The 27068-nt window shown below is 45.6% G+C and overlaps 1 protein-coding gene across 1 annotated transcript in view; it reads right to left on the reverse strand.

Annotated features, from left to right (window-relative positions):
- LOC141073070 (uncharacterized) overlaps positions 1 to 27068 on the reverse strand; it is a 76788-nt gene that overhangs the window by 41855 nt on the left and 7865 nt on the right. The window contains exon 2 of the mRNA XM_073560398.1: positions 10924 to 11002. Coding sequence (XP_073416499.1) covers positions 10924 to 10957 — 34 coding nt within the window. The 5' untranslated portion in view covers positions 10958 to 11002. The remainder of the gene's footprint in view (positions 1 to 10923; positions 11003 to 27068) is intronic.

Below are 27068 nucleotides of genomic sequence, written 5' to 3' on the forward strand. Positions count from 1 at the left end.
CACTTACTTTTAGGCTGGCAGGGGGGCTCTTGTTGATCATTTGTAGCTGTAGCAGGGAGTCCTCTATGTCTCTCTGCTGCTTACAATGTGGGGGAGGGGAGCACGCTTTATAGATGACAGCAGCTCATTACCTGAGCTATGCTGTACGGCGGGGAGAAGAGGTCACAAACAAAGCTAACACTGATTGGCCCCAGCGCAGCCAATCAGTGTTAGCCTTGTCAAGAGCTGCTTAACCCTCCCGCAGAGAAGAGTGGTGAGTGACAGAAAAAGTCATGAGAACGCAAGAGCGCTCTGTTACTTACAGTGTTAAAAAAAAAATGATCAGTAATCCCCTAGATGAACTCCTCAGGAGGCATAGTTCCCAAAATTGGGTAACTTGAGAGGGTTCCTCCTGTTTTGGCATGTCAGGGACCCTTCAAATGTGACATGGAATCCGCAATCCATTGCAGACAAAATTGTGCTGCAGAATTCAATTGGTGCTCCTTCCCTTCCGAGCCTTGCCGTGTGTTCAGTAGTTTTCCACCAAATATTGGGCATTGGCGCACTCGGGAAAATTGCACAACAAATTTTGGAGTACACTTTTTTACCCTACCGAAAATGAAAATTTCGGTGTTAAAACATTTTTCTAGGAAAAAATGTGATTTTATATTTTCTCGTCTCTACGTTATAAAATTTGATAACTCTTGATACATTCCTTGAGGGGTGTAGTATCCACTTGTGGAGGGTTTCCACTGTTTAGGCACATCAAGGACGTACAAGTACGACATGAGATCCACTATTAATTCCAGCCAATTTTGAGCTTCAAAAGACGAACGGCGCTCCTTCCCTTCCAAGCTCTGCCGTGCGCCCAAACACAGATGGAGTATCAGCGCACTCAAGAGAAATTGCACAACAAATTGGATGGTCCACTTTCTCCTGCTATCCTTTTGAAAATTAAAAATTTGGAGCTAGATCAATACTTTTGTGAGGAAAAAACAAAAATTTAATTTTTTCTTTCTACAGTGCTTCAATTACTGTGAAGCACGTAAAGAGTTAATAAACTTCTTGAAAGTGGTGTTGAGCACCTTGAGGGGAGTGGTTTTTAAAATGGTGTCACTTTGGGGTATTTTGTGGCACATGGGCCCCTCAATGTCAATTCAAATGGGATGTGGCCCCAAAAAAAAACCTTGGTTTTGGCTTTTGTGCTAGGTTCACTAAATGCTAAAACTGCCCTGCCATTATGATTCTCCGGGTCATTACGAGTTCATAGACACCAGACTTCTCTAGGTTCTTTTTTATTTAAAGTGATGAAAATTTTTTCCAAAGTTTGTTAAAAGAAAAAAAACAATTTCGCTGAGACCCGTAGCGTCTCCATTTTTTGTGATCTCAGGTTGGGTGAGGGCTTATTTTTTTGAGCGCAAAGCTGACGTTTTTAATGCTACCACTTTGGTGCAGATACGATCTATTGATCGCCTGTTATTGTATTTTAACCCCTTCTCGACCTGTGACAGCGTATGCGTCATGAAAGTCGGTGCCAATCCGACCCATGACGCATACCCTCTGTCATGACTTCAAAGCCCCCCTGCGGGTCGGGTGACCGGGGTCAATGAAAGGTCACCTGACCCGCAGATACAGGGGGCTTTGTAATTCACCAGAGGGGGCGTGGCTTCGCCCCCCACATGGCTACGATCGTTCTGATTGGCTGTTAAAAGTGAAACAGCCAATCAGAGCGATAGTAATATTTAATCAATGAAAATTGATGAAATATTACAATCCAGCCATGGCCAATGCTGCAGTAGCATCGGACATGGCTGGAGACACCAATTCGACCCCCCCCCCCCCCACCGGCAATCGCCCCCCGCCACTGACCGACAGCGGCTATCTGCCGCCGCTGTCATCATCTGCCCCCCCCCTTCCCATTCCCTCCCCGCCAGCTTCCAATCCCCCCCTCACCCCCCAGGTACCTTCTGAGTCCTCCTGTCGCTCCCGGTGTCCCGCGGGTCCGGATCATGGGCGCAGTCATCTTGGAAAATTGCGGGCGCATGCGCAGTGCGCCCGCCCAAATCTACAGGCTGCAGATTCCATTCTTTCATTTTGATCACTCTCACAGTGATCAAAATGAAATAAAAAGTAAATAAACTCCCCGATTATCACCCCCATAGGTAGGTACAACTAATAAAATAAAGAAAATATTTTCATTTTTCCATTAGGGTTAGGGTTGGAAAGAGGATTAGGGTTGGAATTAGGGTTAGGGTTGGAATTAGGGTTGGGATTAGGGCTGTGGTTAGGGGTGTGTTGGGGTTAGAGTTGAAGTTAGAATTGATGGGTTTCCAGTGTTTAGTCACATCAGGGGGTCTCCAAACGCGACATGGTGCAACCATTGATTCCAGCCAATTTTGCGTCCAAAAAGTCAAACGGTGCTCCCTCCCTTCCAAGCCCTGACGTGTGCCCAAACAGTGGTTTACCCCAACATATGGGGTATCAGCGGACTCAGGAAAAATTGCACAACAACTTTTGAGAACTAATTTCTCCTGTTACCCTTGGAAAAATAAAAAATTGGGGGCTAAAAATGATATTTGTGGAAAAAAAAAAGATTTTTTCATTTTCACGTCTCTGCATTATAAACTTCTGTGAAGCACTTGGGGGTTCAAAGTGCTCACAACACATATACATAAGTTCCTTGGAAGGTCTAGTTTCCAAAATGGGGTCACTTGTGGGGGGTTTCCACTGTTTAGGCACATCAGGGGCTCTGCAAACGTAATGATGACCGCAGACTATTCCATCAAAGTCTGCATTTCAAAATGTCACTACTTCCCTTCTGAGCCCCGACGTGTGCCCAAACAGTGGTTCCCCCCCACATATGGGGTACCAGCGTACTCAGGACAAACCGTACAAGAACTTTTGGGGTCCAATTTATCCTGTTACCTTTGTGAAAATAAAAAATTGGGGACTAAAAAATATTTTTTTTAGGAAAAAAAATATATTTTTTTATTTTCACAGCTCTGCATTATAAACTTCTGTGAATCACCTGGGGGTTCAAAGTGCTCACTATGCATCTAGATAAGTTCCTTAGGGGGTCTAGTTTCCAAAATGGGGTCATTTGTGGGGGAGCGCCAAAGTTTAGGCAGACAGGGGCTCTCCACACACGACATGGTGTCCGCTAATGATTGGAGCTAATTTTCATTTCAAAAAGTCAAATGGTGCTCCTTCCCTTCTGAGCCCTGCCGTGCGCCCAAACAGTGGTTCCCCCACATATGGGGTACCAGCGTACTCAGGACAAACTGGACAACAACTTTTGCGGTCCAATTTCTCCTGTTAGCCATGTGAAAATAAAAAATAGCGTGCTAAAAAATCATTTTTGAGGAAAAAAAAATAATTTTTTATTTTCACTGCTCTATGTTATAAACTTTTGTGAGGCACCTGGGGGTTCAAAGTGATCACTATGCATCTAGATAAGTTCCTTAAGTGGTCTAGTTTCCAAAACGGCATCACTTGTAGGGGGTTTTCACTGTTTAGGCACACAGGGGCTCTCCAAACGCGACATGGTGTCCGATAACGATTGGAGCTAATTTTTCATTCAAAAAGTTAAATGGCGCTCCTTCCCTTCCAGGTCCTGCCGTGCGCCCAAACAGTGGTTTATGACCACATATGAGGTATTGGTGTACTCAGGAGAAATTGCCCAACAAATTTTAGGATCCATTTTATCCTGTTGCCCATGTGAAAATGAAAAAACTGAGGCTAAAAGATATTTTTGGGGAAAAAGTACTTTTTTTTTTACGGATCAATTTGTGAAGCACCTGGGGGTTCAAAGTGATCACTATGCATCTAGATAAGTTCCTTGGGGGGTCTAGTTTCCAAAATGGGGTCATTTGTGGGGGAGCTCCAGTGTTTAGGCACACAGCGACTCTCCAAACGCGACATGGCAAGCGCTAAATATTCCAGCATATTTTCCATTTAAAAAGTCAAATGGCGCTCCTTGCCTTCCGTGCCCTGCCGTGCGCCCAAACAGTGGTTTATGACCACATATGAGGTTATCGGGTGTACTCAGGAGAAATTGCCCAACAAATTTTAGGATCCATTTTATCCTGTTGCCCATGTGAAAAATGAAAAAATGATGCGAAAAGATCCACGTTGCTTTAGATCCTGTGAAGCACCTGAAGGGTTAATAATCTTCTTGAATGTAGTTTTGAGTAGCTTGAGGGGTGCAGTTTTTAGAATGGTGTCACTTTTGGGTATTTTCTGTCATGTACACCCCTCAAAATGACTTCAAATGTGAGATGGTCCCTAAAAAAAAAAAATGGTTTTGTAAATTTTGTTGTAAAAATGAGAAATCGCTGGTCAACTTTTAACCCTTACAACTTCCTAACAAAAAAAAAAAAAAAATGTTTCCAAAATTGTGCTGATGTAAAGTAGACATGTGGGAAATGTTATTTATTAACTATTTTGTGTCACATAATTCTCTAGTTTAACAGAATAAAAATTCTAAATGTGAAAATTGCGAAATTTTCAAAATTTTCGCCAAGTTTCTGATTTTTTCACAAATAAACGGAAAAATTATCGACCTCAATTTACCACTAACATGAAGCCCAATATGTCACGAAAAAATAATCTCAGAATCGCTATGATGCAAGCGTTCCAGAGTTATTACCTCATAAAGGGACACTGGTCAGAATTGCAAAAAATGGCCAGGTCATTAAGGTCAAATATGCTGGATCATGAAGGGGTTAATGCAATGTCATGGCGACTAAAAAAGCGTAATTCTGGTGTTTTGACTTTTTTCTCTCTTTACTGTTTAGCGATTGGGTTAATCCTTGTTTTTATTTATAGATCGGGCGATTCTGAATGTGGCGATACCAAATATCTGTATGTTTGATTGTTTTTTATTGTTTTATTTTGAACTAGCTGAAGAGCCCGGCATTGCCCGGGCATAGTAACTAACTGTGGTTATAGAAAATTATAATTATCCTCCATCCCATAGTCCCGTGCCCATATACCCATCATACATATCCGCCATCCCGTGCCCATATACCCATCATACATATCCACGATCCCATAGGCCCGTGCCCATATACCCATCATACATATCCTCCATCCCATAGGCCCGTGCCCATATACCCATCATACATATCCTCCATCCCATAGTCCAGTGGCCATATACCCATCATACATATCCTCCATCCCATAGTCCCATGCCCATCATACATATCCTCCATCCCATAGTCGAGTGCCCATATACCCATCACACATCCTTCATCTCATAGTCCCGTGCCCATATACCCATCATACATATTCGCCATCCCATAGTCGAGTGCCCATATACCCATCACACATCCTCCATCCCATAGTCCCGTGCCCATATACCCATCATACATATCCTCCATCCCATAGGCCCGTGCCCATATACCCATCATACATATCCTCCATCCCATAGGCCCGTGCCCATATACCCATCATACATATCCTCCATCCCATAGTCCAGTGGCCATATACCCATCATACATATCCTCCATCCCATAGTCCCATGCCCATATACCCATCATACATATCCTCCATCCCATAGTCGAGTGCCCATATACCCATCACACATCCTTCATCTCATAGTCCCGTGCCCATATACCCATCATACATATTCGCCATCCCATAGTCGAGTGCCCATATACCCATCACACATCCTCCATCCCATAGTCCCGTGCCCATATACCCATCACACATCCTCCATCCCATAGTCCCGTGCCCATATACCCATCATACATATCCTCCATCCCATAGTCGAGTGCCCATATACCCATCATACATATCCTCCATCCCATAATCGAGTGCCCATATACACATCATACATATCCTCCATCCTACAGTCCAGTGCCCATATACCCATCACACATCCTCCATCCCATAGTCCCATGCCCATATACCCATCATACATATCCTCCATCCCATAGTCCCTTGCCCATATACCCATCATACATATTCGCCATCCCATAGTCGTGTGCCCATATACCCATCACACATCCTCCATCCCATAGTCCCGTGCCCATATACCCATATTACATATCCGCCATCTCATAGTCCCATGGCCATATACCCATCATACATATTCGCCATCCCATAGTCGAGTGCCCATATACCCATCACACATCCTTCATCTCATAGTCCCGTGCCCATATACCCATCATACATATCCACGATCCCATAGGCCCGTGCCCATATACCCATCATACATATCCTCCATCCCATAGTCGAGTGCCCATATACCCGTCATACATATCCTCCATCCCATAGTCCCGTGCCCATATACCCATCATACATATCCACGATCCCATAGTCCGGTGCCCATATACTCATCACACATCCTCCATCCCATAGTCCCGTGCCCATATACCCATCACACATCCTCCATCCCATAGTCCCGTGCCCATATACCCATCATACATATCCTCCATCCCATAGTCCGGTGCCCATATACCCATCACACATCCTCCATCCCATAGTCAACCATTATGACATCATAATGAGCGGCGGCAGGGCTTGCAACCTTTGATGACATCAGCGTGGCCATGGCAACCATTGTGACATCATAATGAGGGGCTGGGCTTGTTACGACACACTTTTTCCCCCCAGTATGTAGATAGGGGCAACATTGTTTGGTGAATTGGAACGCACGGGGTTAAAATTTCGCCTCACAACATAGCTTAGGACGCTCTCGGGGTCCAGACGTGTGACTGTGCCAAATTTTGTGGCTGTAGCTGCGACGGTGCAGATGCCTATCCCGGACATACAAACATACACACACACATACATACACACTTTGAGCTTTATATATTAGATGGGGCGAAAGGGGGGGATTTGAACTTTTGTTTTTTTCATATTTTTTAAAGCTTTTTTTTTTTTTTTACTTTTGGCATGCTTCAATAGTCTCCATGGGAGGCTAGAAGCTGCCAATGCTTGATCAGCTCTGCTACATAGAGGCAATGCTCACATCCCCTCTATGTAGCAGATTTACTGCACTGCTATGAGCGCCGACCACAGGGTGGTGCTCATAGCAATCTGGCATGAACAACCATAGAGGTCTCAAGTAGAACTCTGGTGGTCATGCCGACGAACCAATGACCCCCAATCACGTGACGGGGTCACCGGTGAGCGCATTTCCGGCTGAATGGCAAGGAGCGCTTGTTAAATACCACTGTCAGAGGTTGACAGTGGCATTTAACTAGCTAATAGGCGCGGGTGGATCGCGATACTACTCGCGGCTATTGCGGGCACATGTCAGCTGTTCAAAACAGCTGACATGTCCCGGCTTTGATGCGGGCTCACCGCCGGAGCACACATCAAAGCGGGGGTGCTGCCATCGGACGTACTATACCGTCCGATGGCAGAAAGGGGTTAAGGGCATAAAAATTCAAAGTGTAAAAATTAACAAATTTTTGTTATTTTCATAAATAAATGCAAAAAATATCGACCAAAACTTACCACTATCATGAAGTACACCAAGTCATGAAAAACCAATGTAAGACTCAGTGGGATGTGTTGAAGGCCCCTGTCTCTGAACCAAGGTTTTCCTATGGAGCCGGTATTTATAGGACTGAGGCTGTGTGCCCACGATGCGATTTTTAAGCGTTTTTGCCGCAATTTTCGGCGCGAAAACGTTTAAAAATCGTGTACAGAACGCACCCCATGCATTCCTATGTCATTCTGCACATGCTGTGCTAATGCTGCGCTTTTTTCCGTGGCGGAATCACATCGTGGAAAAAAAAAAATCGCAGCATGTTCATTCTTTTGTGCGGAATCGCAAGGCATTGCCGCGATTCTGCACCCACAGGAATGCATGAGAATCGCTTACTTGCCGCATGTGGCTATGCCCACCATGCGGGAAGTTAAGCATGTCATGTGCGGTTGGTACCCACGGTGTGGAGGAGAGGAGACTGTCCTCCAGGCCCTGGGTACCATACTCCTGTGAAAAAAAGAATAAAAAAATCGGGGTATATTTACCTTCCGACGTCCCGCGCAGTCTCAGCGACGCTCCCGTTCCCAGTAATGCCTTGCGGCAAGGTCCTGTGATGACGTAGTCTCGCGTGACTCTAGCGGTCTCGTTCGCTATAGCAACGCGAGACCAACGTCATCACAGGTCTCGCAAGGCATTACTGGGAACGGGAGCGTCGCTGAGACTGCGCGGGACGTCGGAAGGTAAATATACCCAGATTTTTTAATTATTTTTAAAATCCTATCTTTTACTATTGAAGCCGCATAGGCAGCTTCAATAGTAAAAACCTGGTCACACTTGTCAAACACTATGTTTGACGAGTGTGACCAACCTGTCAATCACTTTCCAAGCGATGCTTCAAATCGCTTGGAAAGTTCTTGAATATCGCACGCGAAAATCGCGGCAAAATCGCGGTGAAATCGCGTGGAAAAAAATGCGCGATTTCTGGGAAGGAGTCCGGTTTTCAGTGTCCGGATTTAAACGCTACGTGGGCACATACCCTGAAGGTGCAAGTCTCCATTATTTCTGCTTTATCTCCCAGAATGAAAACAAAAGTACTAAATAAAAATAAAAAGACATTTGGTATTGCCACGTCAGGGTTTATCCCACACGGTACGCTACATATATATTCAGGACAAGAAGCCGTCACACAACACGGATAATGGAAGATAAAGTGATGGGTCTCAGGGGAAGTGCACAATATTTAAAGGGGAACTCAGAGAAATGGCATAAGAATAATGAAAACACTTAAATATTCCACATTTTAATAAATACATTTTTGCTAGATAAAGATATCAAAAAAGTAATCTTTAGAGCGCAATGATGATGTTAACCCCTTTCAGACGTTGGGCGTAATAATACGCCCACGCTGGAATCCCTCCCTATGCTGTGGGCTCCAGTGCTGAGCCCACATCTTTCCCAGCACATGTCAGCTGTTTGAAACAGCTGACATGTGCCTCTAACAGCCGCGGGTGGAATTTCAATCCATCCACGGCTGTTAACTGCTGTTGTCAATCTCTGACAGCAGCATTTAACTCGCGCTTAGCAGAAGCGTGCCGGAAACCCCGCCCTTCGGTGACCCCATCACATGATCACGGGTCACCGATGGGTTGGCTTGACAACCAGAGGTCTCCAGCAGACCACTGTGGTTATCATACCTGGATTGCTATGAGCGCCGCCCGGTGATCGGTGCTCATAGCAAGTGAGAATTTCTGATACTGTAGGCAATCTGATCATCACTTCTGTGTAGCAGAGGCGATCGGACAACTGCAGTTTCTAGTTTCCCATGGAGACTACTGAAGCACGCAAAAGGAAAAAAAAAGTTTAAAAATTTAAAAAAAATTTAAAAAAAATAAAAGTTAATCACCCACCATTCGCCCCATTCAAAAAAAACAAAAATAAATCAAACATGCACATATTTGGTGTCGCCGCATTCAGAATCGCCCGATCAATATGAAAAAAGAATTAACCTGATCAAAGAGAGAAAAAAATTTGAAACGCCAGAATTACGTTTTTTTTTGGTCGCGCTACATTGCAATAAAATGCAATAACGGGCGATCAAAAGATCGTATCTGCACCAAAATGATATCAATAGAAACATCAGCTCGGCACGCAAAAAATAAACCATCACCCAACCCGAGATCATGAAAAATGGAGACGCTACAGATCTCAGAAAATGGCGCCATTTTTGTTTTTAACCAAAGTTTGGATTTTTTTTTCACCACTTAAATAAAATAGAACCTAGACATGTTTGGTGTCTATGAACTCGTAATGACCTGGAGAATCATAATGGCAGGGCAGTTTTAGTATTTGGTGAACATGGTGTTAAAAAACCCCACACAACTGTAGAATTGCATTCGCGGAGGACAGAGCGCAGAGTAAAGCAGGAGACGACCTTTGTAGGTGACGGAGGAGATTCAACATCTATCTCATCAGCCTGAAAGGTGTATTGGAGGCCGGAGGACGCCGCGGAGCTGCTGGAATAAACTGCACACACTGTCCTCAGCCTGAGCACAAATGTGAGTTACGCTGTATATTGTGTAACGTGTGTGTGGTTATATATACACATATACAGTAACACAATATACAGTGTGACACACATTTCTGCTCCGCACAGGCTGAGGACAGTTTCTATACAATCACACGCAGCCTCGCTCTCACACTGACCTCAGGGCTGACATTACCGGAGTCACCGCTCAGAATGCAACCAGATGTAGCAGAGTTCTGGCTCGTCGTGGGACATCATCATGATGGATTCTCGGCGGACAGCTGACAATGTCTTTGATTTGTTTCTGTGTGTCTTTCTTCCTTTTGATTATGGGGTTACTAGTGGGGGTGCACACCTCTCCATTACTGACGCCCGGGCTTAATGTCAGCAAACATTACACAGCTGACACCAACCCCAAAACTATTACCAGCAGCCAGAACTATGGACGCATCTAATGGATGTGCCATTTCTGGGAGGGGGCTAAATATCCATGACCACCTAACAGACTGAGAATACCAGCCCCCAGCTGTCTGCTTTACCTGCGCTTGTTATCAAAATTGGGAGACCACAAGTCTCCTTTTTTTTATTTCACACAGTGCACCGGCCAATCACAGCCATGCCAATACCCGACATGGCTGTGATGGGGACGGAAGTGTCACCCACAGGAAAAGCTTACCGATTGGCTGCGTTGCAGCTTTACTAAAAAAGCTATGTTCGGGCTCTCAAACCCGAACGGTAATACGGACTTCTGGGAGAAGTCAGTGATCAGGATCGTCCACCTCTAATGAAGACATGACAAAAGCGGAGATACCGCGACCCACACATCAGAAGGAAATAATCAGGGAAATAAAAGCTGTTGTCAGATGGAGAAAATGTAGAGAAAACCAGAGCAAGTCTGGAGAAAACTCATCTATTATAGGAGGACGCCGGAGAGACGTCATCACATCCACCGGAGCCAACAAGGAGCCTCGCTGCTCACCTCGTGGTGTAAGAGGCCGGAGCTCCTCCATCATCACGTCCCGGTACCGATCCTGGTGTCCTTCTAGATACTCCCACTCCTACATGGAGAGATAGATAGCAACGTCCTGACACCTTATAGGAACCTGACAACAATGATACAGTTATCACCCAGAATCCTCCAGTGCTCTCCTGTATAATTTCCCAACAGTCACCCAGAGACCTCCAGTGCCGTCCTGTATAATGTCCCAGCAGTCACCTCTCTGATCATCACCCAGAATCCTCCAGTGCGGTCTGTAAATTGACCCAGCAGTCACCTCTCCATTCACCACCCAAAATCATACCTCCTAATCGTCCCGGATCCAGCAGGACAGTCCCGATTTTGAGACTCTGTCCCGCTATACCGGTCGGGATCTTACTTTTCCCACACTCCACTGGTGATATAAAATTACACGCTATACACAGAAAATCCAATTTTGCCTGTGCGCTGTGTGGTACATTATGGGAATTGTAGTTTTTATTCCAGTTCCGCTTATAATATCGTGATATCGTGATGTTAATGAAACTACAACTCCCAGGAGACGTCGAACAGGAAAAGGATTTATCACGTGATACTGATTGTCCTATCAGGAAAGAGTACGGGCAGAAGTAGACTTGTGTGCATTCCACGCTATAGGTATTGGTGGATTTTGGGTCTGCTACAGTCATGGTGACCCGAGGACATGTTGTACAAGGCTCTGCGGGTGTAAGTATAGAGTGGGAACCGGAAAGGGGAAAGTGGGGGCGTGCAGGAGGATAGAAGTTGCCTATACCCGATTGCATATGGGTAATGTCTATATTTGGGGGAATATTGATCATGTCACAACATTTGTCATTTACCTCTTTCTAAAAATCTGCTTGGTTCTCAGTAACGGAAGGATTTTTTAATTCTATAATTTGCTGCTGGTTGCCAAGGTCACCGTCCACCTCTGCATCAGCGGTGGTCGAGGACAGGTGCACTTTATAGGGGTATGATATTCATAACCTATCCTCCTCAATATCAGAGACACTGAACAGTGGCTGTTCTGAAGCACCCAGGATGCCGGAGCTAACAGCTGATTGTTGGGGGTGCCAGGTTTCGGACCCTCACAGATTTGGATAGGACGTCAATATCACATGCCCAGATAACCCCTTTAAAGATCAATGACAATAAATTAGTTTCTGTTGCCAAATATCAGACTTGTAAGTTCCTACTGATAAATGTGAGGTGCCTCCCCATATCGTTGGTAAATGTGGACTATAAGATCTTCACTACAATCCTGGCCTCTAGTATAAATTCGGTGATACCAGGAATAATACATCCAGACCAGACCGGTTTCATGTCCGGGACAAATACATCTATTAATGTTAGGAGAGTTCAGTCAGTGTCCAGTGCAGTTCCCTGGTGCCAGATAATGAATGGGTCTTGGCCTCACTGGATGCGGCTAAGGCCTTCGATTCTCCTGAGTGGTCATTTTTATCTGCATCTTTACAAAAATATGAATTCGGTTCCAAATTTAGGAAGTGGATCAGCGCGATGTACATGAAACCAAAAGCCCGAATAATAATAGATAACTCTGTATCCGATCCGTTCTCTTTGGCAAGAGGAACACGCCAGGGGCGCCCCCTTTCCCCGGCCGTTTTCACGCAATCGAAGCGTTGGCGATCCGTATAAGATCCACTCCAGTCATTAGAGGTATAGAAATAGCGGGCCGTTTAGATACCATCGGCCTATGTGCTGATGATATGGTGATATCTATGGATAAAGCAGAAGAATCACTACCCCATGTGATTGCTACTATAGACACATTTAGTAATTATTCGGGATTATACATAAATTGGGATGAATCCGCCTTGATGCCGCTCTCCCTTGGTCCAATGGATCACCTTGAAACGTTATCCCCATTGCCTGTCGTAACTAACTTTAAGTACCTGGGAATAAATATTTCAAAATATAGTAGACTCGACTTAAAAATGAATATTCTCCCGTTGTCAGATCTTGTTAGACTTAAATTTGCTATCTGGAGTAAATTGCCATTATCTGTCTCCGGACGTATGAACCTGATTAATATGATCCTACTCCCCAAACTCAGTTACTCCCTCCAACATAGTGCAGGACTGATCCCTAAATCCTTTCTCTCAGGCCTAAATTCATTAATCTCATCCTTTATATGGGGGAAGACTAGACCTAAACTCAAACTCTCTACCTTACATAGGTCTAAACAGTTGGGCGGGGCGGCATTGCCGGATTTCTTTGTATATTACTTGGCGGGGCGAGTCAGAGCCCTGAGTAGATGGATGCCTAATAACTGTTTGCCTAACTCGGAGAGCCATCTGGCTCATGCTGCAGGGACTGATTGCTTGTTGGGGTTTATAGAAGTAGACAAACCCAACGTCTCTGGATTATTACCCTTACTCCGGTTGGCAGGGTCAGTCTGGAGACAACTTACACGAGTGGTTCGCTTTGTTGACGTTCCAGCTGAAAAGCCATCTAATATATAAAGCTCAAAGTGTGTGTGTATGTCCGGGATAGGCATCCGCACCGTCGCAGCTACAGCCACAAAATTTGGCACAGTCGCACATCTGGACCCCGAGAGTGTCCTAAGCTATGTTGTGAGGCGAAATTTTAACCCCGCGCGTTCCAATTCACCAAACAATTTTGCCCCTATCTACATACTGTGGGAAAAAGTGTGTGCGTATCAAACCCCGCCCCTCATTATGATGTCACAATGGTTGCCATGGCGACGCTGATGTCATCATAGGTTGCAAGCCCCGCCGCCGCTCATTATGATGTCATAATGGTTGACTATGGGATGGAGGATGTGTGATGGGTACATGGGCACGGGACTATGGGATGGCGGATATGTATATGGGCACGGGACTATGGGATGGAGAATGTGTGATGGGTATATGGGCACTGGACTATGGGTTTGAGGATATGTATGACGGGTATATGGGCACGGGACTATGGGATTGCGGATATGTATGATGGGTATATGGGCAAGGGACTATGAGATGAAGGATGTGTGATGGGTATATGGGCACTCGACTATGGGATCCCACGTGGATATGTATGATGGGTATATGGGCACGGGACTATGGGATGGAGGATAATTATAATTTGCTATAACTAATATCTATCCCCTGACTAAGGAGATCTTATTTCCGAAACGCGCGTCAGGGCGCGTTATTATACAACTCACATAGCGTGAATTGGCTCACAGGTACTTTACATTTTGTGTTTTAGTAGCACATGCCTTAGGGCGATCTGAATTATCTGCACAGCTGCACTTTGGGCACATTTATTAATTTATATATGTAATTATTCTTGTGTCACTATACATATGCACTTTAGTACCTGGATTATTAATTAAGCCTTTTTTGTTATGGAATGGTTTCTCCATTATCCATAAATATATTGCTAATGTGGTTGTATATTTTATTATTTTTTCTTTTTTATTATATATACATTTTTAATGCACTTAATTGTTATGCCAATATTTCAATAAAGGCATTTTTTAAAAGATTGTGCCATTTATTATTATTGTTATTATTTGATCATCATTCATGTTGTATTATTTTTTTGATCCTATGGGTCTTTTCATTCCCATCCACCTTTGAGTTTTTTTCATTTAATCCGGATGGTCTGCCATCCTTTTTTTTTTTTTTTTTTGGGGGGGGATTGATTCAAGCACACTTTTGATATCTATCTATATTACTATACACATTAATGTGATTATTATATTATATATAAGTTTATCGTGTGTTTGTAATTTTTTCCCCTCTTTACTCCTATAACTAACCACAGTTAGTTACTATGCCCGAGCAGCGCCGGGCTCTTCAGCTAGTTATGGAATAATTCCTATTTCCCGATGCTATTAAACCACCCATCCACTAAATTCTGGATCTCATATAATGTTTCCTCGATTAATGAGTTATATGATCACAAGGTCCTAATGTCCTTTGAGCAAATACAAATTAAAAACGGTGTCCCGAGGTCCCAGTTTTTTTCGATACCTACAGCTTAGATCAGCAATTCAATCACACGTAACAGAAATACGACCCAAGCAATATCGTCCTGTCCTTTGATAGGGATTCTCAAATCACAAGGCCCCCAGGGTCTTATTTCTACCTTATATACTTATATGTTGTCCGCGGGCTCTGACTCTGCTTTATCGTCAGTAAGGGAGAGGTGGAGGTCTCTAGTTCCAGATATCCAGAATGAAGATTGGGAGGAGATCCTTGGTTCTCCAACCGGGGAGTCTCCATCAGCCAATAATAAAATGCCTCCAATGTATATAGTGCACCAGTCATATCTGACCCCACTACGGCTATTTAGGATGGGGTGGTCCCAATCCTCAGAATGTTTAAGATGTCACACAATGGATGTGGATTTTATACATACAGTTGTGGCCAAAAGTATTGAAACCCCTGCAATTCTGTCAGATAATACTCAGTTTCTTCCTGAAAATGATTGCAAACACAAATTCTTGGGTATTATCTTCATTTAATTTGTCTTAAATGAAAAAACACAAAAGAGAATGAAGCAAAAAGCAAAACATTGATCATTTCACACAAAACTCCAAAACTGGGCCAGACAAAAGTATTGGCACCCTCAGCCTAATACTTGGTTGCACAACCTTTAGCCAAAATAACTGCGATCAACCGCTTCCGGTAACCATCAATGAGTTTCTTACAATGCTCTGCGGGAATTATAGATCATTCTTCTTTGGCAAACTGCTCCAGGTCCCTGATATTTGAAGGGTGCCTTCTCCAAACTGCCATTTTTAGATCTCTCCACAGGTGTTCTATGGGATTCAGGTCTGGACTCATTGCTGGCCACCTTAGAAGTCTCCAGTGCTTTCTCTCAAACCATTTTCTAGAGCTTTTTGAAGTGTGTTTTGGGTCATTGTCCTGCTGGAAGACCCATGACCTCTGAGGGAGACCCAGCTTTCTCACACTGGGCCCTACATTATGCTGCAAAATTTGTTGGTAGTCTTCTGACTTCATAAGCCATGCACACGGTAAAGCAGTCCAGTGCCAGAGGCAGCAAAGCAACCCCAAAACATCAGGGAACCTCCGCCATGTTTGACTGTAGGGACCGTGTTCTTTTCTTTGAATGCCTCTTTTTTTCTCCTGTAAACTCTATGTTGATGCCTTTGCCCAAAAAGCTCTACTTTTGTCTCATCTGACCAGAGAACATTCTTCCAAAACATTTTAGGCTTTTTCAGGTAAGTTTTGGCAAACTCCAGACTGGCTTTTTTATGTCTCGGGGTAAGAAGTGGGGTCTTCCTGGGTCTCCTACCATACAGTCCCTTTTCATTCAGACGCCGACGGATAGTACGGGTTGACACTGTTGTACCCTCGGACTGCAGGGCAGCTTGAACTTGTTTGGATGTTAGTCGAGGTTCTTTATCCAACATCCGTACAATCTTGCGTTGAAATCTCTTGTCAATTTTTCTTTTCCGTCCACATCTAGGGAGGTTAGCCACAGTGCCATGGGCTTTACACTTCTTGATGACACTGTGCACGGTAGACACAGGAACATTCCGGTCTTTGGAGATGGACTTGTAGCCTTGAGATTGCTCATGCTTCCTCACAATTTGGTTTCTCAAGTCCTCAGACAGTTCTTTGGTTTTCTTTCTTTCCTCCATGCTCAATGTGGTACACACAAGGACACAGAACAGAGGTTGAGTCAACTTTAATCCATGTCAACTGGCTGCGTGATTTAGTTATTGCCAACACCTGTTAGGTGCCACAGGTAAGTTACAGGTGATGTTAATTACACAAATTAGAGAAGCATCACATGATTTTTTGAACAGTGCCAATACTTTTGTCCACCCTCTTTATGTTTGGTGTGGAATTATATCCAATTTGGCTTTAGGACAATTCTTTTTGTGTTTTTTCATTTAAGACAAATTAAATGAAGATAATAATACCAAAGAATTTGTGTCTGCAATCATTTCCAGGAAGAAACTGAGTATTATCTGACAGAATTGCAGGGGTGTAAATACTTTTGGCCACAACTGTATGGTGTGGGATGCCGAACTATTCTATCTTTTTGGAGCGAGGTGGCCTCGTTGTTATCCTCCCTCATAGGTACTCCTGTTCCTCTCACTCCATTGGTGTCTGTTTGGTGTGCTGGAGGAAGGGATATGGGGACACCACGTCAGAATTATCCTGCGGGAGACACTTTTTGTAGCCAGGAAGATATTGGCCTTACGCTGGATGGGTGATCAACATCCTTCTCTTAGAGCTTGGACTGAATGAGTAAATTCAACTATACCTTACGAGCGGACCATGTGCCAGAATAGGGGTGGCTTGGGGGAAGTGTAATAACATTTGGGCTGTATGGAATCCATCTCACCTTCCTATAACAGCGCGTAGATAGTGGTCTGTTATTAGCATAATCGCTGCAGTGAAGAATATACTGACTTACACTTTATAGGCTTACTAGCTGAAGAGCCCGGCGCTGCCCGGGCATAGTAACTAACTGTGGTTAGTTATAGCAAATTATAATTATCCTCCATCCCATAGTCCCGTGCCCATATACCCATCATACATATTCTCCATCCCATAGTCCCGTGCCCATATACCCATCATACATATCCTCCATCCCATAGTCCCATGCTCATATACCCATCATACATATCCTCCATCCCATAGTCCCATGCTCATATACCCATCATATTCTCCATCCCATAGTCCCATGTCCATATACCCATCATACATATTCTCCATCCCATAGCCCCATGCCCATATACCCATCATACATATTCGCCATCCCATAGTCGAGTGCCCATATACCCATCACACATCCTTCATCTCATAGTCCCATGCCCAAATACCCATCATACATATCCTCCATCCCATAGTCCCGTGCGCATATACATATCCGCCATCCCATAGTCCCGTGCCCATATACCCGTCATACATATCCTCCATGCCATAGTCCAGTGCCCATATACCCATCACACATCCTCCATCCCATAGTCCCGTGCCCATATACATATCCTCCATCCCATAGTCCCGTGCCCATATACATATCCGCCATCCCATAGTCCCGTGCCCATATACATATCCGCCATCCCATAGTCCCGTGCCCATATACATATCCTCCATCCCATAGTCCCGTGCCCATATACATATCCGGCATCCCATAGGCCCGTGCCCATATACATATCCTCCATCCCATAGTCCCGTGCCCATATACATATCCGCCATCCCATAGTCCCGTGCCCATATACATATCCTCCATCCCATAGTCCCGTGCCTATATACATATCCTCCATCCCATAGGCCCGTGCCCATATACATATCCGCCATCCCATAGGCCCGTGCCCATATACATATCCGCCATCCCATAGGCCCGTGCCCATATACCCATCATACATATCCTCCATGCCATAGTCCAGTGCCCATATACCCATCACACATCCTCCATCCCATAGTCCCGTGCCCATATACCCGTCATACATATCCTCCATCCCATAGTCCAGTGCCCATATACCCATCACACATCCTCCATCCCATAGTCCCGTGCCCATATACATATCCGCCATCCCATAGTCCCGTGCCCATATACCCGTCATACATATCCTCCATCCCATAGTCCAGTGCCCATATACCCATCACACATCCTCCATCCCATAGTCAACCATTATGACATCATAATGAGCGGCGGCGGGGCTTGCAACCTATGATGACATCAGCGTCGCCATGGCAACCATTGTGACATCATAATGAGGGGCGGGGCTTGATACACACTGTTTCCCCAGTATGCAAATAGGGGCATTATGACATCATAATGAGGGGCGGGGCTTGACGCGCACACACTTTTTCCCCCAGTATGCAGATAGGGACAAAATTGTTTGGTGAATTGGAACGCGCGGGGTTAAAATTTCGCCTCACAACATAGCTTAGGACGCTCTCGGGGTCCAGACGTGTGACTGTGCCAAATTTTGCGGCTGTAGCTGCGACGGTGCGGATGCCTATCCCGGACATACACACACACACTTTGAGCTTTATATATTAGATGTCATCAGTGCTATGGAGGGTTTGGGCAGCAGGGTAGGAGTAGTAGTTTTGTATGATGTTAGATGTTGGTTGTGATGTGTCATTCTGGGTTATACACAGCCAAACATTTATATAGACGGATAACGGGTTCCTGTACCTGCTCCTAGATTATCCATAGGCCCCGCAGGAGAGTGAGGATCGGTGACCCTGAGATCTGCACCAATAACTCAATATGGAACCTTGTAGGTTTCCCCCTTTACAGATACTATGATGGTCGGGGATACATTGCATTGGTCATTCACAAAATCTCTACAGCTGTTTGTTGTTTCATAAATGAATTAAAAAAAATGTCATGTGTCTGATTACAATGTGCCGTCATTTATTTCAGTTCTTGTATTTCAGCCTTTGTCATGTAATAAACTCTGTCTGATAAAATGGAAAGGAGTCACAGCGCTAACTGAGAAATAAAAAATCCGATTACACGGATACTTAATGGTGTGAGAAGGAACCCAAGGGCAGAGGTGATTCTTGATGTCAGGGATGCTTCACTCTGTTTGGTGATCCGTATATAGGAAAAACTGCAATTACCCGACCTTTAAAATGCAGTGTAAATACAATAAAAAATAGCGCGAGGAAAAACGAAATACCGTTAAAAGTCAAAAAGGAGCTCAAATGTCTTGGATTCCGAATTCCCTTATAAAAAATCCTTTAAAAAATGAAAGTAAATAAGCCCTTTAAACGCATGGCGAATCATGCGGGAGGGTGAAAAGGCTGGGGGAAAAAGGGTACAGGTGAAAAAGGATATAATTAAAAGGCATATAGCTGTATTTCATGGTTCAGGCCCCTCGGGCCCAAGCTATCCGAAGTATAAATCCACCTTGATTCTACCCGTGACATTGTCTTTAGATAATCCCCCCTTCTGGGGTTCGGCCGAACCACCTGAATTCCTAGAAAAAAAGACCCCCCTTGCAGGATCGATTGTGAACATCCAGAAAATGGCGGGATAGTGGGTGTCCCTTGTACCCTTTTTTTTTTTAATTCGTTTATTGAACCAAAGGCAGAGTACACAATATGCAAACTGACAGTGATGAGAATATCATGTAATACACATACATTTCGCAGAGCATTAATGTCAGTGTATGTATACCAGCTGTACAGAGAATAAATCATACCGTCCATTGCCTTACATTAGTCTGTGTGTTATTATTCAAATAACAAAGCCTGCCAAACCTCTAAAACATTACTACTACTACAGAACAACTATTTGCAGCCTGTCTATATAATTAGCTCTTTATCATGCGGTATCTCCGTCCTACAGTGTGAGGTGAGAGGAGTTCCACCTCTCCCATATCTTCTCACATTTACCCGGGCACCCTCTGTTTTGATAGAGCGTACGCTCGTATGGTATAATCGAGTTCACCAATTCTATCCAGGCCCTAAGGGAGGGATCCGAACCCCCCATCCACCGCAGTGCCAACACCTTCCGTGCCATGAACAATGTCTCCCGTAAGAAAATTCCCGTATAATGTCCCCATGTCTCATCATCCCACACCCCAAACAGACAAACCAATGGCTCAAGGGGAACAGGAATCTGCGTCAGGGAGGTTAATAATGACGTTACCTCTTTCCAGTAATGTATTATAATTGGACATTGGCAAGTCATGTGGATAAAATCTGCATCGGATGTATGGCATCTCAGACGCTCCGAAGACTGGAAACGGCCCATCTTAAAGAGTCGAGTCGGAGTCAAAGGATTGGTTTATAATATAAAGTTGTATCATTCTAGTGTTAATTGACGGGGACACCTTAGTTGGTGACTCCAGGATTTCCTCCCACTCCTCTCCCTGTGTATCAGGGATGAGCCTTTCCCATTTCCCCCTAACCAAGCATACGGCAGACTCCGTCCCCACCGATAGCATGTGTGTGTACAGAGAGGAGATGAGACGCTGGGGACCCTGTGATTTAAGAATGCCTATCAAGGGTAGAGACGAGATGGCCATTATTCATACCGACATGTCTCATGTGCGATTGAAGGGCTGATCTTAATTGCAAATATTGGAAGAACTGTGACCTCGGGACATTGCACTTAGCTTGTAATTGTTCAAACGATAATAGTGTACCGCATTCATATATATCCCCCATCGTGGAGACATTGCACTGAGGCCAGAATTCGGCAGATGGGTGGGCAAGCAGTGTCGGAAAATAACTGTTATTCCATAAGGGCATCTCAGCTATATCACATCACTAAATCCAACCACCCTCTTAATCTGTCGCCACACTAATCTTGCCAGACGAAGAATGGGCAGCAGACGTGGAACTTTTACTTTTTCCAACTCCAAAAACCCCAGTGGGCAATCAGCATGAGCGGCATGAAGCAAATGACTCTCAGAATTAGGAAGATGATTACCGGGCATCCACTTATTTATAGCTCTTGCCTGTCCCGCCAGATAATATAGAAAAAAATCCGGTAGTGCTACCCCCCCCTTTTTTTGGCCTTTGTAGAGTGGATAGTTTAAGTTTTGGCCAAGATTTCCCCCATATGAAAGACATAATCTGGGAATTCAAATTAGTGAAAAAAGACTTAGGCACCACCACAGCACTATGTTGGAGAAAATAGCTGATCTTAGGGAGTAGTATCATTTTAATTAGATTAATGCGTCCAGCTACAGACAGCGGGAGTTTGCTCCAAATCGCAAATTTGACTTTAACCATCTCCAGCAATTGATATATATTAAGCTGCAGATCAAGTCTGCTGGATTGAGAAATATGAACACCCAAATATTTAAAATGTGGTACAATAGGCAACAAGGAGAGAGTCCCAAGTCGTGGCATCGGGGCATGAGAAAGAGGCATCAGAGCAGACTTCTCCCAATTTATATACAGGCCAGAATATCTACTGAATTCATTTATAGTGGCAATCACTCCTGTCAGCGTCTCCTCCGCCCTATCCATGAATATTACCATATCGTCGGCATATATGCCTATGGTGTCTACCTGATCTGCTAACTCTATAGCCATAATATTAGAAGTTCTCATGCGAATTGCCAAAGCCTCTATTGCAAGAGCAAAGAGGGCCGGGGAGAGGGGGCACCCTTGACGAGTCCCCCTGTGCATAGAAAAGGACTCGGAAGTGGAACCATTTACAACAACACGGGCTTTAGGTTTCATATACAATGTATTGACCCATTTTAAAAACCTATCTCCAAAACAGTATTTCTGCAAGCATGCGTGGAGGAAGGGCCACTCAAGAGAGTCAAAGGCCTTAGCTGGATCCAATGACGCCAATGCCCACCTATTATCCGGCATCAGGGAACTATATTGAACCAGTCTGATATTAATGGAGGTGCTTGTGACGAGCGTCAGCTTACACTGAGTCGTTTCTTCTTTGAATGAGTGGACCCTCTGGGCCGTGGCACCCACCCACCCACCTAGGGCGAGCTAACCTAGTGAGAACCACCCCCTATACAGGGAGTGTGAGGGGCAAGACAAAGGGGGTGAGCCACCACGGCAGCTGGACCAGACGGCCGGCTCAGGGAAACAAGACAAGGCGAGACGTTAGTTCAAAGAAACTTCATTTAAGGAAGGCTTCAGGGATACCATCAGGTACAAACATAACCAGAACAGGGACAACATAGCAAAGTGCGTGCGGGTTCACAGGATGGAGACCTGCGCATGCCGAGGGGCATGCCAGGGACGGGTACAAGGACAGAGGCCTGCGCGTGCGAGCGCACGCCAGGGAGGAACACAAGGACGGTGGCCTGCGCGTGCGAGGGCACACCAGGGACAGGTTCAATGGCATCGGAATCCGGGGTCCAGGCATCGACCGACAGGGTCCAGGAATCAGGCTCCGGACATCAGCTCCGGACATCAGGCCGCAGTCATCTAGGTCCGGACCTCTGGCAGCGGTCAGCAGGTTACAGAATCCGGCAGGCAAACTAGGGTTCAGAGCAGAGCAAAGAGAGCAAAAGACTATGTGCAAGAGTAGAACGAAAAGGCAGTGCGAGAACCAGCGTGCGTGCAAGGGAGCACGGACACCACAGCTGGGGGCACCGGCAGGTGGTACAGACGATGGCATAAGCAGGCAGGCACGACTAGAGGCGGCACCGCTGCGGCCACGCAGCCAGAAACCACTATAGCACTGGACGGGGGCACGGCTGAGGCACACAGGCAAGCACGGCTAAAGGCGGCACGGCTGAGGCACACCAGGCAGGCGCAGGCGACCAGGCACGTGCACGGAGCCACAAGGCAGGGCTAGGCAAAAGGTACAGGACAGAGACGCGTGCGATACCGCACGGCAAAGCCTAGTACGAAAAATGCAAGAGCGCACAAAACATCAGAGGCAAGGCATAGAGTAGTAGACAGGACCCTGCGCATGCAAAGGACATGCCAGGGGCAAGGGACAAGGCGAGGCCTGCCCGTACCGAGGGGCACGCCAGGGACAGAGCACAGAACGGAGGCCTGCACGTGTAAACAGACATGTCAGGGACAGAGTCTAGCAGCGGAGCGTAGGCCGAAGCCCAGAGCCGGGCCAAGGGAGAACCTTGGGACTAGACAGGGTACAGAGCGGAGGCCTGCACGTGCAGAGAGGCATGCCAGGGTACAGAGACGAGGCCTGCACGTGTAAAGAGACAAGCCAGGGACAGGGTACAGAGACGAGGCCTGCACGTGTAAAGAGACAAGCCAGGGACAGGGTACAGAGACGAGGCCTGCACGTGTAAAGAGACATGCCAGGGACAGGGTACAGAGACGAGGCCTGCACGTGTAGGGAGACACGTCAGGGACCGGGTACAGAGAGGGGTACCTGAAGCCACAAAGCAAAGCGAGGCAGGAAACATGGAAAGAAACACGGAACAGAATCAGAGCAAACAAGGACTACAAGGCAAAGCAGGGCAAAGACAAAACATGGCACGAAAGACAAACACTAGACAAGACACAAGATAAGAGACGGAATACGAGCACGGAGCGTGTGCAGAGACGCACGACAGAGCAAGTGCAAGGGCACAGAATAGAGGGAGCAACCCCACAGACCAAGCAGCCATGCAGAGAAGCAACGCAATAATCAGGCCCTGAGCATAGGAAGGGGCAGTCTGAAATAGGGCAAAAGCACCTCCACTTCCGGGTCAGGACCAGGGAAGAACTTCCAGTTCATTCCTCTAGGATCACAGAGCGCGGTCACATGATCAGGGCTTCAGAACTGCAGGGATGACTGCAGAACCGGACAGTGCAGGATCCTAGGAAAGGTCACATGATCAGGGTTTCAGACATGCAGAGACGAATGCAGAACCAGCCAGTGCTGGAACATAGGAAGGACACATGATCAGGGATTCTAAACATGACGAGATGATCACAGAAGGCAGAGCAGAAACGCAGGCATCCTGCAGCTCAGCAGACATGAGGTGAGTGCACACTGCTCTAGGGAACATGCAGGATAGCAGACACGAGATGCGCGCGCACACCGTTCCAGGGGTTCTTGAGGCAAAACAGACAAGGCAGACATGACAGTGTTTTTCCCAGGCATAAAGCCAGTCTGGTCCGGATGTATAAGTTCCAAAATAATTGAATTCAGCCTAGTAGCCAAAATTTTCGTAAAAATTTTGTAATCCACATTTACTAACGATATGGGGCGATAAGATCCACAAACCAGAGGGTCCTTCCCTTCTTTCTTAAGCACTATTATATTAGCTTCATAGAAGGACTCCGGCATGACCCCCCCCCCAAAATCCCCCGGAACACCGACAACAAAAGTGGCGCTAAAATCTCCCGATATTTCCTGTACAGCTCAATAGGAAACCCATCCAGCCCAGGGGCTTTCCCAGAAGCCATATTCCTCATGGCATCTTCTATCTCTTCCAGAGTGAACTCAGCGTCCATAAAGGCCCGCTGAGAAGCACTTAGTGTGGGAAACGTTATATCTGATAAATAGTCTAGACACCCCCGGTTATCAATGTCATTTTTTGAGCTGTACAGTGAGCTATAATAATCATGGAAACATCCCATTATTTCTTCTGTCGAGGACACCACTGTACCATCTGAGCTGCGGATCTGTAATATTGTGTTAATTGTATTGTGCTGTCGTACCAAATAGGCTAGAAATTTACTAGACTGGTTCCCTAGTTCAAAGTAGGATTGGCGAGTAAAAAATAATTTACGTTTGGACTTGGGAGTCTGTACGTTGAGTATATAATCTTTGGGCCGTCAACCACTCCACTCTATTACCACTAGTTTGATCAGATACATAAGCGGCATCTGAATCTTTCGATCGTTGCTCTATTTCGTCATCCTCCCCCGACGTCACCCGTTTGATGTAGGAGATCGTAGAAGATAGGCAGCCCCTCAAGTACGCCTTAAGGGTGTCCCAAAATAAATTAACATTCCGGGGTTCGGGGTGGGAGGACACGAAGACATGTAATTGGTCAATTGTTCTATCAGGTGACTTAATCAACTTCAGCCAGAAAGGGTTTCATTTCCATGTTATTCTACCCCTTGGCGGGCCATACCTGAGTTTGAGGATGATTGGGCTATGATCTGAAATCCCTCTACTTCCATGTTCAATATTGTCCACCCACATTGCCAAACCACTAGATCCAAAGATGTAATCTATATGGGATAAGGAACGTCTAGTGGAGGAATGGCAAGTATACTCTCTTGTTTCTGGGTGACGTGTTCTCCATAGGTCTAACCATCCACTACCCTCTATAAACTGGGATAATTGGGATGTAGCTGCTGCCAAGGTCCCACCCTGTGTCCCGTCATCTAGTCTCAATCTGTCGAGGCAATTATTCATCACCAGATTAAAGTCTCCCATGCAAATGACATCCGCATCTGGGTAATTCAAAGCAAAATGCAATGCTTTCTGGAGAATTGACGTACCCGCTGGAGGGGGATTATAAACACACAAAATAACATATTTCTTAGAGTTGATCAGTGCATACAGAAATACGAAGCGCCCTTCAGAATCTCTCCGGACCTCCCATCTAACGTCCTTGTGTATTAGTAATGAGACCCCCCCTGGAGTAGGTGGTGTGAAATGCGTGTATAGACCACTGAACCCACGGTTTCTGTACAGTCCGAGCTGTATCTCTGGTCAAGTGTGTCTCGACCAGAGCCACAATGTGAGGGTGATAGTGCCTGATTTGTGAAAATACTTTAACCTTCTTTCGGGGGGGTCTTGATACCCCTCCCATTCCATGTCATGCATATTAATTCAGAACCCATCTCCACTTATCTGGACATGTTGCGCATCGGCGCCTAAGTAGAACTTAGAGACACCACATAAATAGTAAGACTTCCATTGGCTGCAACTTCTACCTAAATAACACTTAAAGCTAAAACTAAAGCTTTTGAAGAAAAAACAAAATATAGACTTAGTAACATAGGAGCAAACTCCCGCTCCTCTATCAGAAAACAAACAAGGGGATACCATCACTAAACGTAGTGTCCGGTATTGTAGATGTCTGGGTGCCCGCCAGGAGAGCTCTGACTAGGTCTGCAATAAAAGGATCAAGATGAAGTATATCCTCTAGGATTCCTTTGCAGGAGATCCTTTATGGGACCGCAGCCACTCGGTAGCCTCCGCCGGATCCGTGAAAAACACGGAGGAGCCCCCATGGACAACCCGAAGCCGAGCCGGATAGACCATGGAGTATACAATATTCTTTTCCCTAAGCCGCTTCTTGATATCCAGGAAGACTGAGATCATGGCATTGCTGAACTTGATAGGGCTCTTTTGTCGCGCGAGGTGCAGAATGGCGTCTCTATCTTTACAGTTGAGGAGACGTGCCAGGAAGGGTCTAGGTGGGGATCCGGGAGGCAAAGGCTTGGTGGGGACCCTGTGGGCTCTCTCAACGGCGAATACCGAGGAGAAATCATCTCCCAGAAAGGTCTTAAGCCAGCCTTCTAAGAATTGCTCAGGATGCCGACCTTCAGAGCGCTCAGGCAGACCGATGATACGGATGTTATTTCACTGCATTCTGTTTTCTAGGTCGTCTGCCTTTTGCCTCCAGGCGTTCATAGATCCCGCTACCTTGGTTAACTTAGCCTCCATTGGCGTAATGGTGTCTTCCACCTGGGTCACTCTCGTCTCCACCTCCGCGATGCGCCCTCTCATGGCCTGCATGTCGTGACGGGAGTCTC

Source organism: Dendrobates tinctorius, unplaced genomic scaffold (genome assembly GCF_039654945.1).
Source record: "Dendrobates tinctorius isolate UK_male_01 unplaced genomic scaffold, ASM3965494v1 ptg000296l, whole genome shotgun sequence".
NCBI lineage: Eukaryota > Metazoa > Chordata > Amphibia > Anura > Dendrobatidae > Dendrobates > Dendrobates tinctorius.